The following is a 17,056-nucleotide window of genomic DNA, read 5'->3' as shown; positions in this document are numbered from 1 at the left end:
CTTTCCTTGTGTTAAGATCCAGAGGGTCTGGGTCTTGGGGGTCCCTGGGCAAGGTTTTGGGGGGACCAGAGTGTACCAGGCACTGGAATTCCTGGTTGGTGGCAGCGCTACAGGTTCTAACCTGGTGATTAAGCTTAGAGGAATTCACGCTGGTACCCCATCGTTTGGACGCTAAGGTTCAGAGTGGGGAATTATACCATGACACATGGCAGGTTTGTCAAAAGTATGAAATGTCAATGAGTCCAAACAGGCTTGTCTACATCGGGTTATCTGCTATGGGAGCTGTAAATTTAAAAGACAATTCCTGTGATTCCTGCTTGGAAGAATTTGCTATTTAGTTTGAGAAATCTCATGCATGAAAGGTTATGTAAGAAGGGCTATTTTTAAGTCATATAGGAAAGTATGGCCCCTGCCATGTACTGAGATCCTAACTGGTCTTTGTGTCATGCATATATGTACCCTTGTTCCTCTGCAAGGGACTAACAATTTTATTCCTTTGCGGAGCTAATATTCTTAAAAGAGCAATTCAGGAGAGGATGTTGGTATAAGGACTTGCCAGGAAATGGCAGTTAGCATCCCACTTCCCTGAGGTGCCTCAGCTGCAGATAAAAGAGGGAGAGAGAATGTTTTCTGGAGTTGTAACACAGGATACAGAGTAACCACTGGCAAAGAATAAGTGCAGAGTTTTGTTTCGTTTTTCCTTTTGGCAACTGGTGAGCTGTGTGTTTTGGCCCATTGTATAAAGATGACTTATACCGCATGAGGCCCTAAATAAGGGAGAGTCTCTTCCCAAAAGGAGAAGCCAATGTTTACAATGTGTCTCCACTACCTAGGTGAATTTCAAGTCGGCTTTGTTCTTAGACAGTTTAAGGTATTTTCTGAATGCTCAAATAAAATGTAAAGTATTTATAGATATTGCACAAGAATATTGAAACATTCTTCTAAATAGGGTTATACAGTCACAGCAAGGAGACATAAGGCCCGTGTTTCTCCAAACAATATAGCCATGCACACATTTAAAATAACCTACTTGTTTCATTTTTTTTTAAAGAATTTCATATTTCAAAGTTTGTCCTTTAGCACAGGACTGGCAAAATACTGTAATCCCTCAATACGACGTTTAGATTATAGCCCGCGGCACAAGCAAACGTTTAATGTGTGTGACATTTTTATTTGGATTTAATCTGTATCTAAATAAACCTCTGCCACTGAGACAGTTCAAAGGCAGGATTTATTGAGGCAATGATCAGCTCAGCAGCCTAAGATGATACCCTCTTAGAAGAAGACCTAAGATGATATCCTCTCCTGGATGAAAACCACTGTACCCTACTAGAAAACAAAGGAGGGTTCTCAAACACTCATCTGATGACAAATAGGGAGAATTGACCCTAGTACAGATAGAAAACTAGGACTTCCCTGCCTGATCAGACATACTATTCTGCTAAAAAGGCTTTTCTTTGCAATCCTGTCAAAGATCCAAGTGCTAGAAAGAGGAGTGTATTACTGTAAAAGGAACATTCACAATGTTTAGTGCCCATTCCAATGTATCAAGAATACACAGACTATAAAAGAGAAACAGTAATCTTATTTATATATAAATTGGCACATGAATACCATGGTCATAGGCTCACTTTAAAAACACCCTGGCTCACATTAGACAGAAAAAACTGTTTACATGTAAAATGCATTCCTGAGAAACTAAACAGTGTAACTATGATGAATTTTACACCTGTATTTTACAAATCACAACTTGTGTAAATCAACACAGCTCTAGTCTATGAAACGTCTCTTATATCCTCTGCTGAGCATACAGCTCTTTGATTTTATGTTGCTTGGGGCTGTGTTTGCCTTTAACTTTTATCAGTTTAACAATGAATCATTTAAATCGCTCAATCCACAGCACTTTAAAACATAATAATAATAAATAAAAATATTATTATTATTATTATTATTATTATTATTAAAGGATACTATATAGAGGTACAGAATATGGATCAACTTGATTCTTTCAATCTATTATATCTCAGTGATAGTATAATCCAGGTAGGTAGCACCCAAAAAATCCAGTTTCTGTGTGTGTGTCTACATCCCTGCCCTGCTGCTGAATCAGCAATGCCCTACTAGCACAGCAGTGCGACTGATAGCTTGCCAGTACTGTAGCAGAAACTGGTTCCTCCCCTTCCTCCCAGCCCCAAGCAGCTGGCAGCCTCTCAGCAGATGTCATGGGAGTGGAATTGCTGCCCTTTCTCTGCAACTGAGAAGCACAATGTGATGTTATGAGCAATAATATGACAGTAACTCCCAAGTGGCCCTGCATAACAAAGATCATCAGGCTGGATGTGGCCAAGGAAAGAATTCAAGGTGTATATATGGAGGTAGCAGGAGATAAGAAGCAGCACTAAGAAGTAGACCTGCTGAAAGCAGGAGATGACATGGTAAATAGGGCAGAGGGTTCCAGCATTGGTGAACAGGGGCATAGCAAACTTGGAAGAGGGAGTCAGAGTAGGGCTTAGATAGCTATTTAACAAACAAAGGGGCACATCCTGCCCACCTGCCTTACACAAGAAGCCCCTTCGAACTACTGTACTCTCATGAGTAAAGGGAGGAGGATCTGGCCTAATCCTGAACAGAATGAGATCAGTGCCCTAAATCAGTAGTTCTCAACAATGGGTACACCTACCCCTGGGGGTATGCAGAGGTCTTCCAGGGAGTGCACTCATCTAGATATTTGCTTAAATTACAATAGGCTATGTAAAAAGCACTAGCGAAGTCAGTACAAACTAAGATTTCACACAGACAATGATTTGTTTATAAGGCTCTATATACTATACGCTGAAATGTAAGTATAATATTTATATTCCAATTGATTTATTTTATAATTAGATAGTAAAAATGAGAAAGTGAGCCATTTGTCAGTAATAGTGTGCTGTGACACTTTTGTATTTTTAAGTCTGATTTTGTAAGCAAGTAATTTTTAAGTGAGGTGTAACTTGGCGGTACAGAAGACAAATCAGACTCCTGAAAGGGGTACAGTAGTCTGGAAAGATTGAGAGCCACTGGCCTAAATCATCAGGACAGCAGCCATGTTCAGGGACATATTCATCACAATGTAAGCAGGCACCACTCTCAGAACTTCCATGGAGTTGTACTCGCTTAGGCCAGAGGTGAATTTGACCCACTGAGTATAAACCAAATACTAAAACAATGATCAGATCAGTAAATCCTGATCTCATGCTATGAAGTTTATTATGTCTGTAAAAAAAATCTTAATGCTCTTGAACAATTGTAAAAATAGCTTTTATTCTGAGTGAAATAGGCAGTCATAACAGCCCAAACAATGACACCCAAAGCACCCAAAGCTTTGACTCACATTTGGGCCAAAACATATTGTTATAACTATTACTTCACTCCAAGCTTTTTTTAAAAAAAAAAAACTTGATATAAATCTATTTGGATTTTTTAATGTATAAAACTCAGGAATTACTTTAGGATGTGCCAAGCCAATTTTAGCTAATAAATCTTTACAATCAGGAAATTAAAATTTCCTTCAAAGGAATGCAATTTTCCCATGTCAGTTTTATCTCAGAGCACTTTAATATTGCCAGTCACTTTTCACTCTCTACTTGCTATGAATATTAAAATATTTAATACTGGATTATTGTTTCAAAGCAGAATTAAAAGCCAACTACAGACTGCATCAACGTCTTTTTAGTCACCTTTTTCGACAACAAAACCCCAAATTATCTGTAGCTTTAATAATCCATATTCCCTAGTGGACCAACTACTAAACTGGGACTCTAGATACGTGGGTTCTAGTCCTGGCTCTGCCCATGGTCTGCTGTTTGACCTTTGGCAGACAACTTCATCTTTCTGTGCATTAGTTTCCCCTTCTATAAAACACAGATAACGACACTGCCCTCTTTTATAAAGTGCTTTGATATCTCTGAGTGAAAAGAACTAGCTATGATTATTATTATTACCTGCTGCTGTCATTTGGGACATTGTTCCTCAAAACAATCAAATGACAAAATGGCAACTTCTGTGCATGCATTTGATTGGCTAACAAATCTCATTTTTTTAAGAGGTTCAGGGACCTTGATTCTCAGTTTTAAGCAAGGGAGTTCTAATTTTATTCTAAGGTAAAAAATGGTACCAGAGACTGCTGAAAAAACATTGTGAAAGTTGTTATCCCTAGTAATGAAGATACCTTCACTTTCGGGTCTCAAACTACATGAAACCAGTCTTACAGATATAATTATATGCAGCAATGGTCATTATTTCAAAGTTATATATCACCAGAATCAAGCCACAGGCCTTTCATACCTGATATCTCTATATTTTGATGATTATTCTGCCATCTCAATCCTAGAGATTTTTAAACACTCTGTGCCAAGGCAGGCAAAAATACTTCAGATGTACCCCGAATTGGGCATAAAGAGAGATTTCAGACTACAGCCAATCACTGCTTTTCAAATTAAAATAATAGCCACAAGATAATCCTTGTGTGGCCATTTTACACATTGAATTGCAAGTCACGTTTTGGGCCTAGCAACACACAGTGATGTGTCCTTTTAGACCACTATACAGCTGTAGCCCCAGAACCCTGCTACATCTGGTAGAATGAGTCTGTACCCCTCCCCCACACACACACACTGTTAAACAGCGTGGACCAGGTGACCGAGGCTCTCTCACCTCCAGTAAAATAATGTTAGGCCTGTTCCTCTGTGTGTCCCCACCCACTGATAGCCTTGGCAGTGGTCCTTAAATTTCTCGATTTTTAAGAGGAAATCAGAATAAAAGATTCAAGTTCCTCATGCTTCAGATGTATCACGTAGATTGGCCATCCTTCAAATGTCAATATCTTGACCATCCTTACTACATTATAATGTCTGAGATACAACAGGTGTTTTCTATTTTAAGGAGGGTAAACGCTGACCTTTAACTACCACCACTGGATTTTGCTTCAGGACATCAAGTAATTTTGTTCTTGCCACCTCTAAAAACATATTGGATGGAAGGTCCTTAAGAATTCAAGCTTGATTGCCCCTCATCCTCTCTTCTTTCCTTGCCTTTGCCCCCCCCAAAAGAATAAGCACCTACTGGTTTCTGTTAGGTACATACTGAATCTGTTGCCTCAATAAGCAAAATTAGCCTGATTTTTAGGGAAGCACCCTGCAGCTCATTGAAATCAGTGAGCACCGTGCCTTTGTAAAAATCAGGTTAAAGTACCTCAAATTTAAATGCGAACAAGTGATGAGTATGAGGAAGGACTCTCTTCTGTCAGGAATCACTACTACAGCTTTCAATATTTAATGTCCTTCAGTGAAGATGCCAGTTTTCCATTTAATCGCCCCTGATGAAAACTCTTTTGATGTTTAATGGCTTTTTAGGTGTAGATGGCTGTTTAGTTATTAAAGTAAATGGATACTAAACGGACAGATAATCAGGATGTAGGAAGACAGATGTACAATTTATGCCAAGGTCAGGGGCTAACCTTGGTGTTTGTGTTGTGTCTGACTGATGTCTTACCTTCCATAACAGCACAGCCAACAACAGGAAGATGAGAATTCCCACCAGCAAACTAATAGCAATGATCCATCCCACAACATAACCACGAGGCTCCATATTGTGCAAGGCCTCAAAGACCACCTACAAAGCAATTAGAAAAGATCTTTTACAACTGGAAGCTGTATAGTTTTCCCTGGTATTCATCTTATTAAATACAGAGCAGTTTAGTTTCACTGATCATATTTCTAATGTAAACAAATATTGAGATGCAATGTACATAACTGTTTAAAATGACAAGCATGGAATGTGTCCTCAATTTTGTGCTTTCAGACTATTTTTTGCAAAGATTTCCTTAAGAAATAGCTTTGAGTCTCAGTAAATATCATTCAACAAATACCTGCTTTGTCATTTTCCCCCAGATGCTGATCTTGCTCCAGTATCTACCTTCAAAAGCGAACAGTGGTTTGCAAAGAACACTTTATCCTCCTGTTGGTACAAATTCCCATGACACTGAAAACATTTTGCACTTCATTCATCAATTTTTCAGTGGTGCCAAACTCCCAGACACTTCATATGGAAAACTGAATGCATAAACTGTTTTCACTGGAAGCAGAACGTTCCTCCTTGCTTCATTCACCGCCCCACTTCACAAGATATGCAGTTTGAGTAAAGCTAGGGTTTCAGTGGGGTCCTCCTCATCCCAGACCCATTCCCTGTGCACTTTAACAGGTGTACAGTGAATGAGGAAAGGACTCCTGAGGATCCCTGACTTCATTCACTGTGCACTTTCCTCTACATATACTTCCCTGTGTTGCAATGACAACCATGCACATGTCCTATGTATGGCCTTCCATAGCTGCGCGTTTAGGTGAGCAAAATGTTTTGCTCTTACACTGTGTGTGAATTTCAAAGGCTTATAATTCAGTCAACTCAAAACTAATTTTCACTGGAAAACTCAGAAGTGATTCTCTTCAAGGGAGGCTATTTCATCACATTAACCTCAACCTCAAACAGCTAAGACCGTTTTTTAAAAGGGGGAAAGAGAATGTTCCTCTTCCAACTCAGGCTTACCCATTTTTGCTCAAACTTTTTCAAAAATTCACATTTGGAAATTGTTGACTGGAACATTGTGCCAGAAAGGAAATTTTTGGAAATTATAAGTAATTGAAAACAGAGGGTTAGAAGTAATAACCATTGCACTTTAAGATATTTCCGTGGGAAGAGAATATAAATGGCATGCATCCACCTGTGAAATGTTCATGGGCTGGGCAAAGTGGTGCTTTTCCAGCTCCTCTTTTCCCTTCTATCCCTTCTGCTGCTTGTCACAGAAACAGCACCATTTATGACACAGCAATGGGGAGGGGGCGAGGGGGTGATATCAGACAAATGTACATACATGGCTACAGAAATTATCTGTAGAAATTAAATACACAAGTTAAAAAAAAAAGCTAAAATTTGGGGCTTTCCACCCTTGATAGTGTCCTGCTCAATAACTCCTCATTACAGCACTCCAGCATTCCACAGGCTGATATTAATGAGACTGGACCATACCATTTGTGGAAGAATGCTAAGGATACAGCAAAACTTACACACATTTCTTCTCCCTCCATGCAAACAGTTTTCATAGCAGTTGGTAATTCTATCTCTCCACCAGATGTTTGATCTGAATGTAGCATGACCAGCAGCAAATGTGTAAGGGAAGCTGAAACATATTAATTGGTGGCTGCCATTTTCAAAATATTTTCCCACAGCCAATTGCACCAGAACTCACAAAGCGTTCTGTAACCATCAGCAAGGCCCATTTCCGCCCCGCCTCTGCATTGTTCAAACAGCAGTTCAAGGCTACACCTTTCTTCAGCAGGCAACTGCACTGGGAAAAGAATTCAAGTACAGTCTGGAACTTAGATGCATGAAACTGTACATAGACAAGGCAAGCAAAACACAGAACTGTTATTTTAAATACAATTTGCTCTGTGAGAAGATGGGGGAAGTAGGTTTGACTTAATGATTCTTTCTAAATCTGAGATTCCTTATTTTTCATGAATTAAAAAGGAAACAACCAAATGACCAATAGGATAAAATCGACAACACATAAATGCCACTTTGTATTTAAAAAACTCCAAGCTACTAATATCACCTTGAAGTGAGAGGTTCCTCTAATGCAGAGGTGGGCAAACTATGGCCCATGGGACCCTCCTGCTCAGCCCCTGAGCTCTTGGCCTGGGAGGCTAGCCTCCGGCCCCTCCCCTGCTGTCCTCACCCCTCCCGCCCCCGCAGCCTCAGCTCACTGCACCGTCAGTACAATGGTCTGGGCGGCAGTGCAACTGCAGAGCCGCAGCCTGACCCAGTGCTCTGTGCTGCACAGTGGCATGGCTGGCTCCAACTGAGCGGCACGGCTGCCTGTCCTGGTGCTCTGGGCGGCTTGGCTGTAGCGCCGCCAGCCACTGGTGCTCCAGGCAGTGCGATAAGGGGGGAGGGAGCAAGGGGGTTGGATAGAGGCCAGGGGAGTTTGGAGTGGTTGTCAGGGAGCGGGAGTGTGGATAGAGTTAGGGTTAGGGCGGTCAGAGGGTGGGAAACAGGGGGGTTGAATGGGGCAGTCAGTGAAGGAGAGGGTGGTTAGATGGGGCGGGGGGGGCAAAGTCAGGGGCTGAGGGTTCCAGGGACGTCAGGTTCATTTAGGGGAGAGGAGGGGGTCGGTTGGATGGCAGTTGTGTCCCGCGATGTTGAGAGTCAGGAATGAAGAGTGAGGGGTTGGAATTGGGGTCTAGTGGGGGCAGTCAGGTGCTATGTAGGGGCAGCTCACACCGGTGAGGAAGTGTCTGTCACTAGGTATCATCGGGGAACGAGTGAGGGTTCGATGAGGTGTGATTGCAGGAGTTCTAACGTGGGGTGGTTGGGTTCAGGGGTGGAAGCGAGCAGCGGGCATGGTTGGATGAGGGAAGGAGCCAGGCCTAGTTGTGCCGCCTCTGTTCTAGATTAGCCAGATGCAATCTTAGGAGAAGAAGCGAGTGGTTACATGACAAATTCTATTGGCAATGTGTAGTTTCTTTCATATACTAATGCAGAAATATTTAGTGCACTGTGTTAACTTCTTTAGGCTGACAGAGGATATGGAGAATTTTTAACTGTTAGCAAAAAAATAATTCAATATCAAGAAAATGTTATCCCTTAATTAGAAAAATAAATGAATTGTGAACAGCAGCGTATCATACACCTGTTGCTCCCTCCTTTGGGAAGATCATCAGATATGCTTGTTTGCGCAATGTTTTAAATTTTTCAAATGTAGAACCTGGAATCTGATTGTGTGTAGTGTAGAAGCAAAGTCAGGATGAGCATACCCTAACATCTCAAGGTGGTGAATTTGTAGCGGATTGGCGGAAAGAATTTCAAAAATTTCAAGAGAGCTGAGAGGAAATTTTGCAATGGCATCCACCCCCCACTTAGCATAAGCCCACAGGCAAGACTGGGATGTTGTTAATTGGACACTTCTGTATATTTATTCAGGTGGAATAATTGTTTATTTTTACCAATTCTTTTAAAAAAAATAAGATTATCGTAGTCTGTTTCTCAGCATCTTTGATTCTATGGGCAGTCTAGCCGGTTCATTACACACATCCTTCTCTTGCAGTACTTTTAGTATAACTGTTCAATGATAGACGAATTGGGAGCAGGATGGAAAACAGACTATTTTTTACAAAAAGCTCGTGTTCTGCTAACGGACCTTAAAATTCGACTCTCAGGCATATTCTATTGGCTTTTAAGGAGCAAAGATTTTGGGGTATAAACCAGGTGATGTGTGCGCTCTCGTGTTCATTAATCATATATGAATTTGCCACTTTTGGAAGTTGATTTACACGTTCTTGTGTTTTTATTTTGAATTGGGCCGATAAAAAAAACTATGTGACTGAGACCATGAACCTGGTTTTAGGTCTTAGGGGGATATATTTTAAAAAACAGATGGTTTAAACATGTTTTTATTTATACTTTATTTTGAATGATTCTAAAAAACACAAGTTATGGCATATACTTGAATTTTTAAACGCGCGTCTCACGTATATTAAGTATTAAGTTGTTTTATTTCAACCATTTTATAGACTGATAATACAGATCAGACTTAGTCTTACTGATAATGTTATACTGAATATTGTTAACACGTCCTGGGATCCCCAATTTCCTTTGTATATTGGTGCACCGAGAGAGGAAATCAAAGGGTTTGCTCTACCCTGAATTGTGTTGATGAGTGGAGCTTTTGTTGGGACGGGTAGGTGTCTTTGTGACAGAGATGACTCAACTTCAGTTGGGTGGTACTTGCTAAATATGGGACATGGGTTCCAAAACCCCATGAATTGAGAGAGGCTGGGGACTGGTGTGCGTGTGTGCCTGATGGCATGGGCCTCTTTTGAGGGCCTGGAACACCAATTGCACATCCTCCTCTCTCCAATGTTAAAGAGTAGAGCTAATTTTGATTCCATTAGGAGTCCATCTAGAGACTGCTGAGCTGGATTCATGTTGGGCCAATGGTGCCCCAGCACCAGGGCTTCCCCTACTAAGAGCTGAAATCACTGAGTGCTGTGTTAACTTGTGGGGGAGCCTGAAGACATACTGCTAAGTGGCTGGCAGAGCGGAGCAGTTTGCAGCATGTTGGAGCAGCCCATGGAACAGTGAGCGGAGTGAAGTGGTTTGCACGGACAGCTGGAGGAGTGGCACAGCTGGTGTGGTGGAGCAGGTCGTGGTGAAGGCTGCACCGGAACTCCACAGAGAAGCGGAGCAGTTGGCCCTGCCCCACGTAAGGTGCCCCTTAACATCCTGTGTGGACTTCCCCCCCCGCCATGTCCACCCAGGCTAGGAGGGTAAAACTCTGCAGATAAACTCTTGAATTCTGGGGTGGCACTGACCAGAGACTTTTAGGTCGTTGGACTTTGGGGTAACTGGACTTAAGACCCTAAGGGGAAAAGGACATTGCCAAACGTACTTGGAGGTGGGTTTTTGCTTATGGTTTGTGTTATAATCCTGTTTGTGGTGTTTCTCCAATGGGATGCCACATTGTTTCCTTCCTTTATTAAAAGGATTTTCCTACACTCAGACTCCGTGCTTGCGAGAGGGGAAGTATTGCCTCCTAGAGGCGCGCAGGAGGGTGTGGTTTGTAAGTGTCCCAGGTCACTGGGTGGGGGCTCGAGCCGGTTATGCATTGTGTTATTAAAACGGAACCCCTGGATACTGAACCCGGCCCTTGTTGCTGCCAACTCAGAGGGGCAGAAGGGTTACATGTGGTTATGAGTTTGAATTTTCAGAATAACCCCCAAAGGATGAATTTCCCCAAGCACTTCTTTTTGCTAAGCACAGAAGTGCTGGAAAAGATTTAAAGATGTTCCGAGCTGATCACCTCCTAAGTAATCCCCTCCCCGCCTCCCAGCAAACATCATGGCACTAACATGACATTTGCCAGAACCACATTGTTCAGCCTTTATCTGACACTCTGTCGCTGTCTTGTGTTACTTTCTTGTTCTCTGTCTACATCAATCTGTTTTCTCTTGTCTCGTTCTTTGATTGTAAGTTATTCGGGGCAGGGACTGTCTTTTTTTGTTCTGTTTTTGTACAGCAACTAGCACAATGGAGTCCTGGTCCACGGCTGGGTCTCCTATGTGCTATGGTAACACAAATAATAAATTAAAATAATAATGAGATGTCCGTGCTCTGTGGTAATTACCTTTCACCTCAGAGGTAGATAAGCTTTAGCGTTAAACATTAGCACAGTGTGTGTAAAGTACTTTGTGATGTCTGGATGAACATCAGTTTTCATCGAGTTTCCTGTTAAGTTTGGGCTGTATGAAAACTGGTGTTAGGAAAATGCCACCTTGAGAAACCAAATATTTTATTTTTAATCTTCCTTGTATCATTGTGCCAGTTTGGAAAGATGATACAATATGTCAGAGGCAGCTGATTTCTAGTGGTGGCTACAATGTGCTTCTGTCCTCTAGCGATATAAACCAGCTGACTGTTGCTCAAAAGACCGATGCCACAGTTATTTCCCATTGTAACTATAGGGAAAAAAACTTTACTATCTCATATGTTGCTGGGCAGGAACTTTGGCAAATGCTGACTTTTCAGTAGTGGCTGTCTGCAAAATTAGGTGTTCTCCAGCCCCTTCATAGCATACAAATATCCATGTCACAAAAATCACTGGCCCTTTGTCAACAGATAGAGAACAAGGACTTAATGGAAATGGAGAATGGATTATATCAGGGGTAGGCAACCTATGGCACGGGTGCCGAAGGTGGCACACAAGCTGATTTTCAGTGGCACTCACACTGCCTGGGTCTTGGCCATTGGTCTGGGGGGGCTCGGCATTTTAGTTTAATTTTAAATGAAACTTCTTAAACATTTGAAAAACCTTATTTAATTTACTTACAACAATAGTTTAGTTATATAAAATAGATTTATAGAAAGAGACCTTCTAAAAACGTTAAAATGTATTACTGGCACGCAAAACCTTCAATTAGAGTGAAAAAATGAAGATTCAGCACACCACTTTCAAAAGTTGCTGACCTCTGGACTATATGATCACCTCTCTGGAGACACAACTCTTTAGTTCAGGTTCAAGGCTGGGATAATTGGGAGAAGCCTTCACAGTCACAGCCCAAGCTATGCTTGCTCAGTGGGTGGGGAGATAAGAACTGTTTTGTTCATTATCTGGTGTCTTCTAGCACTAAATCAACTGTAAATACTAAAAATAAATACTTATGACTATCTTCTTTATGGTTTTGTGGTTTGGAGAGGAGTGAGGAAGTTGTATATCTTAATTTACTTATCCCTCTAAAGCCCTCAAATACTAACCACAACCAAGCTATAGGCACAAAATGATCAAGCCTACAATTATCGAATTCATGGCTATGAGAGTTCTAGTGAAGAAAAAACAAAAACAAAATAATCAATATATCATATGTCAGAATCCTTATCAGCAAGAGGACATAAAACTGAGCTGTGGGAAGCTGGGAGAAAAAGAAGCCATTCATCTCTATAGAGAGTTTGGAAGCAGGCAATGACTTTACTGTGCCAACCTGCCTCCCTGATTTGAAATGCTTACAACTGAAAACTCTGTCAGAGAACAAATCTTGGACTTCCCATTCCTGTCCAGCTCGATAGCACAACTTCTTTAGGACAGCTACCATGAAGAGTAATGTAATGCTGTCTCAAATCTGACAAACTTCCCACACGGTCTTGAAGCATACATTATTTGTACAGGAGACAAGGGTGTGTTGGGGGCGGGGGCAAACCTGATCTGAAAAGAACATGAAATGGTCATAAAATATGGAGTAAATTAAAGGTTGATTTTTGCGCTCTGAACAAATGCCAAGGAAATGTAGTGAAAAACTAGGTTCTCTCTAGAATGTATTAGGATTTCGATCTGTATATTTCTCTTTTAAATTTCACACTATGCTTATGGATTCTCAAAGTGGCACTTTAAATGATGAGAAGGGGGAAACGTCTAAGCTGAAATACCCTTTTTCATTGTCCATACTGTATGTTGAACCCAGTGTGCACGGATGCCATGCAGAAAGTGCTCTTGTTCCTTATGAGCAATTTCATCCTCATCCTTTACAGTAATGCAGAACTGCACAATTTCATTGCTCTCTGACATTTTGAACTCTTTTGACCAAGGACATTTTTATCAGCTCAACATTTTGCTTTACCAAATTAGTGTTTTATGTTTCTGACCATCTTTGTGAACAAAAAGGGGACTACAGAAATCAGTTGCTCTTAAAAAGTTTATTCTTTACCATCACAATTTAGCAAAGTATTTTACCATGTTCGTACATCCTATAGGTTTTAATGGTACTTAAGCATGTGCTTGAAATTAAGCTTGTATTTAAATTCTTTGCTGAATAGGGATGGACTATTGAATCAGGACATATAAGAATGAGGAAGATAATCCATTGAAAATTGATTTCAAATGCATAATTGTCAAATCTTCAGTAGTCCTGCCTCGACTGCATTCCTTTTTACCCATATTCCTAACAGAGAAGCACAATATATTCTGGGTACCATACACTGTTCTACATTTGGGGATGCACACGTTATTAAAAAGAATACTGTATTCTACAGGAAACACTTGTGAGAGATAATGTTTTGGACTACTGCATACTTATTTAAAATAACAATACTAGCAAACTGAATAACTTGTTCTTTCGAGTACCATTTTGGGGGAGTTCCAGTAGAGACGTCACACACAACAGGAGGTTTAAGTATCAGACACTAAGATACCCATATGAAAGCTTGAATGTACATGAGACACTTATGGGCAGTGCTTGGGGTGAGATATTTCACTACCTGTTCACCTCCATGTGATTTGCCAATTACTTTCTCAAGACAAACTCTACTTTTGGGGTGCTTTGCTGCAGAAGCTTCAGACATGTCATTTTGAGTTCTCCTTCATCCACTCAGCTAGGTAAGCTCTCACTTTCTCCTGAGAGGGGCTGACAATTATTGGATTGGTCTGAGTGAGATGAAATTCAGCCTATCCTTCCCTCCATCCAGATTCTGAGCAGCGTTTCTTCTTCCTTTATTGATAAATTGTATAGTTCAACTGCTTGACCAAGCTTTGGTTCATCACGAAATATAGTGAAGTGACCAAATAACCAATATCAGTCAGGTTTATTGCTCTAAGCCAATAATAATATAGTGCTGGAAAAAGGTTCAATATGACACCAGTCTCTGGGAAGCCATCTCATGCACAGAAGGTGTGCTCCAAAAGTTACTCCCCTAAATCCATCTTTTTATACCTTTTCCATTTACAAGTAAAAGCTATAGTGTGCGCCATTTGAATCTACATTTAATGAATCAACTATCTGGTTTTTCCCCTTATATCTTTGTTCATAATACACCCACTACAGGTCCCAAGAGCATGAAGACACTTCTTTGGTTTGCATCAGACTAGAATATTCTTATGTCTTAATCCTGACAGTTTCCTAATCTATTTAAACCAAAGCTGACTTCAACAAATGCCAGGTGTTATGGGATACTTAGCATAAGTGAATAAGATTATAGTAAAGATAATGGAATTCCTTCTCCTGTACAGAAGCAGTTGCATGACACTGTCACTGGATCTAACAAATCAATCACTACAGCCTTTTAGGACTAAAATTATTGTTCTGAGAGACACTTCCAGAGGAGAACAGAGTCTCATCTACATGCACCACATGGCCTCAAAGACTGCAAGTCTCACCTCTCTGAAAACTACTAGTTATAAACATCAGTTTCAACCACTATGAAATTATGTGAGTCTTATCATTGCAGGCACTAACCCAAATCCAAATCCTGATCACCTTATTCACATGATTGGCCAGGGCTACTCGTGTGAACAAAGTGAGCAAGATTTGACCTATTGACATCAGAGCGAGAACACATTGGAGGAAGCCAACAAATAGGGCTTTGGAGCTGTGCTCCGGTTCTGCTCCAGCTCCAGGCAAAAACCTGCAGCTACACTGCTCCAGAGCTGCTCCATGCCCCACTCCAAAGCCCTGCCAACAAAACTCAGAAAAACTCCTGATACAGCCTTTAAAATTGATATCTACTAATTAATGCAACTGTTCTAAAAAAAAAAAGATATCCCATCCATTCAGTAATATTTTCCAAAGGGAAGCCTCTTGCTATCTAATTGGCCTCTATTTAGGGTTTTGCACGTCTCTTGCAGAGAATCTACGAGAGTTTGGGAAATGAATGAAACCACATGAATGGACTTGTTATCATAAGTATTTAGTACACTAATTTGGAACTCTCTTGCCTCCTGTTTCATAGTGTTCCTGTTTAAAATTGTTTGAGCCATGAAACTGGGTGCTAAACAGCAAAAAAAATCCAGTGAAATCAGGACAGCAAGTCAGCAGGACTGTCTAAATCAGTCTTAGCTAACAAGTCTTATTGGCTTTACAGAAATTAGCATGATAGAGTGTCTGAGGAAATTTTGCTTTCACTGCTAGATACCAACTCTGTCAGCTGACTCAAAGCATGTCAATGAACAGCAGCTCAGATGGAGCCAGTGGCCAAATGGATATGGTACAACATTGAGTGGTCAACAACAACAACAAAAAGGGAGAGAGAAAGGGATTTTTTAAAAGAAGAGAGTGAGAGGAATGGACAAAGAAATTATATCCCCCCCACCCCGTTTCTGGTTACAACTAAATAACTGTGGTTTGCAACAAGTATTGCTCTCAGCAGCATTGCACCAGAAGAAGGAGAAAGGAAGAAAAAATATGAATACCTTGAGCCAAACCACATGTCTTAAATATTTCTCTCAGCACGACCCTATCCAAAACATACTACAGTGGAGAAACCGACAAATGGAAATAGCATAAGGGAGACAGAAAATAGCATTCACATTAGAAAAGACTGAAATCAAAAATGGATTTACACTATTAAAATATGCCAAGCATGTTCCCCTTCAGTTTCATCTTCTCAGAAACCGGCAGCAACCTTTAAAAATTCATGTCTTTTCAGAGCATGTACAATGAACTGTATAATCACTGCAACCCAAGGCCTTCCAGGAACAGGAAAAGAACAATATTTTTTCCAAGCATTTGATAAGAATGAAATACAGCAGACCTCACATTGTGATTAAATCATATCTAAATTTTGAGCACTAAATAATAACAACCCCCTACAGTTCACAAAGTGCCAGTCATTGGGAAGGATCCCCAAAACCTTTACAGATTGTGAAATCCTGCTCCTGTACATTTCAATGGGGCTAGGATTTCGTCTCAAGTACTGCACCACTAATGAATTAAATGCAGCCACAGAAGTGCAAGAATCACTCCGTGCCACCCAACTGAATTAAAAAGAGACCTAGAGGTAGGCCAACAGGCAGTGCTGCAGGCCAGTTATGGGGGTGCATTGGCAGAGAGGTTTGGGGAAACGTGACTGACTAACCAATGGTATGAGCCCTATTTTTATACAGCTATATCTTGAAGTCCTTATTCAGACAAAATTCCCACTGAGCCACGAGGAGTTTTGATTGTATAAGGACTGATAGATAAAAATTGAGTAATTACCTCATGATTTAACCCATGCAATAAGTACTGAGATACTCCACAGAAACAGAATATTTCCTTTTCTTTCCCATTTCTAACCAAACGTCTATTTCTGTTCTTTGAAATACTTCCTAAATTTAGTTCATTTGGGGGCAGGGACTGTATTTGTACAGCACCTAGCGCAGTGGAGGTGGGGTCCACAACTGGGTTCCTTGGTGCTACACCAATACAAGTAATAATACATAATAATTGTGTATAATTTTCAGAAAACCCAATTATGCTTCAAGGACAAAAGAAATCATGTTCATGCTGACTGGTATAGGTAAAAGAAAAATCTATCGTATGTGTAAGGTACATGCTTGCAATAGGTCAGATTCTGCATGATGAGTGGAATTTTGTTTTAGACAAATTCAGTTGCAATGAAATGTCCAAAATCCTGGTCAGTAAGGCCTGAATATGTCAATGGGACTACTTGCCTTGTTGAATCTAGATCTAAAAGAATAACTGTTGTACAGCATTAAATCCAC

General features: G+C 40.7%; 1 protein-coding gene across 1 annotated transcript in view; it reads right to left on the bottom strand.

The window, feature by feature from the left end:
- Window positions 1–17,056, bottom strand: part of ITGA9 (integrin subunit alpha 9) — a 303,615-nt gene that overhangs the window by 22,379 nt on the left and 264,180 nt on the right. The window contains exon 27 of the mRNA XM_075062573.1: window positions 5,530–5,649. Within this exon, the coding sequence (XP_074918674.1) occupies window positions 5,530–5,649 (120 nt within the window). The remainder of the gene's footprint in view (window positions 1–5,529; window positions 5,650–17,056) is intronic.

Source organism: Chelonoidis abingdonii, chromosome 2 (genome assembly GCF_003597395.2).
Source record: "Chelonoidis abingdonii isolate Lonesome George chromosome 2, CheloAbing_2.0, whole genome shotgun sequence".
NCBI classification, from domain to species: domain Eukaryota; kingdom Metazoa; phylum Chordata; order Testudines; family Testudinidae; genus Chelonoidis; species Chelonoidis abingdonii.
This window is presented reverse-complemented; position numbering and strand designations above follow the sequence as displayed.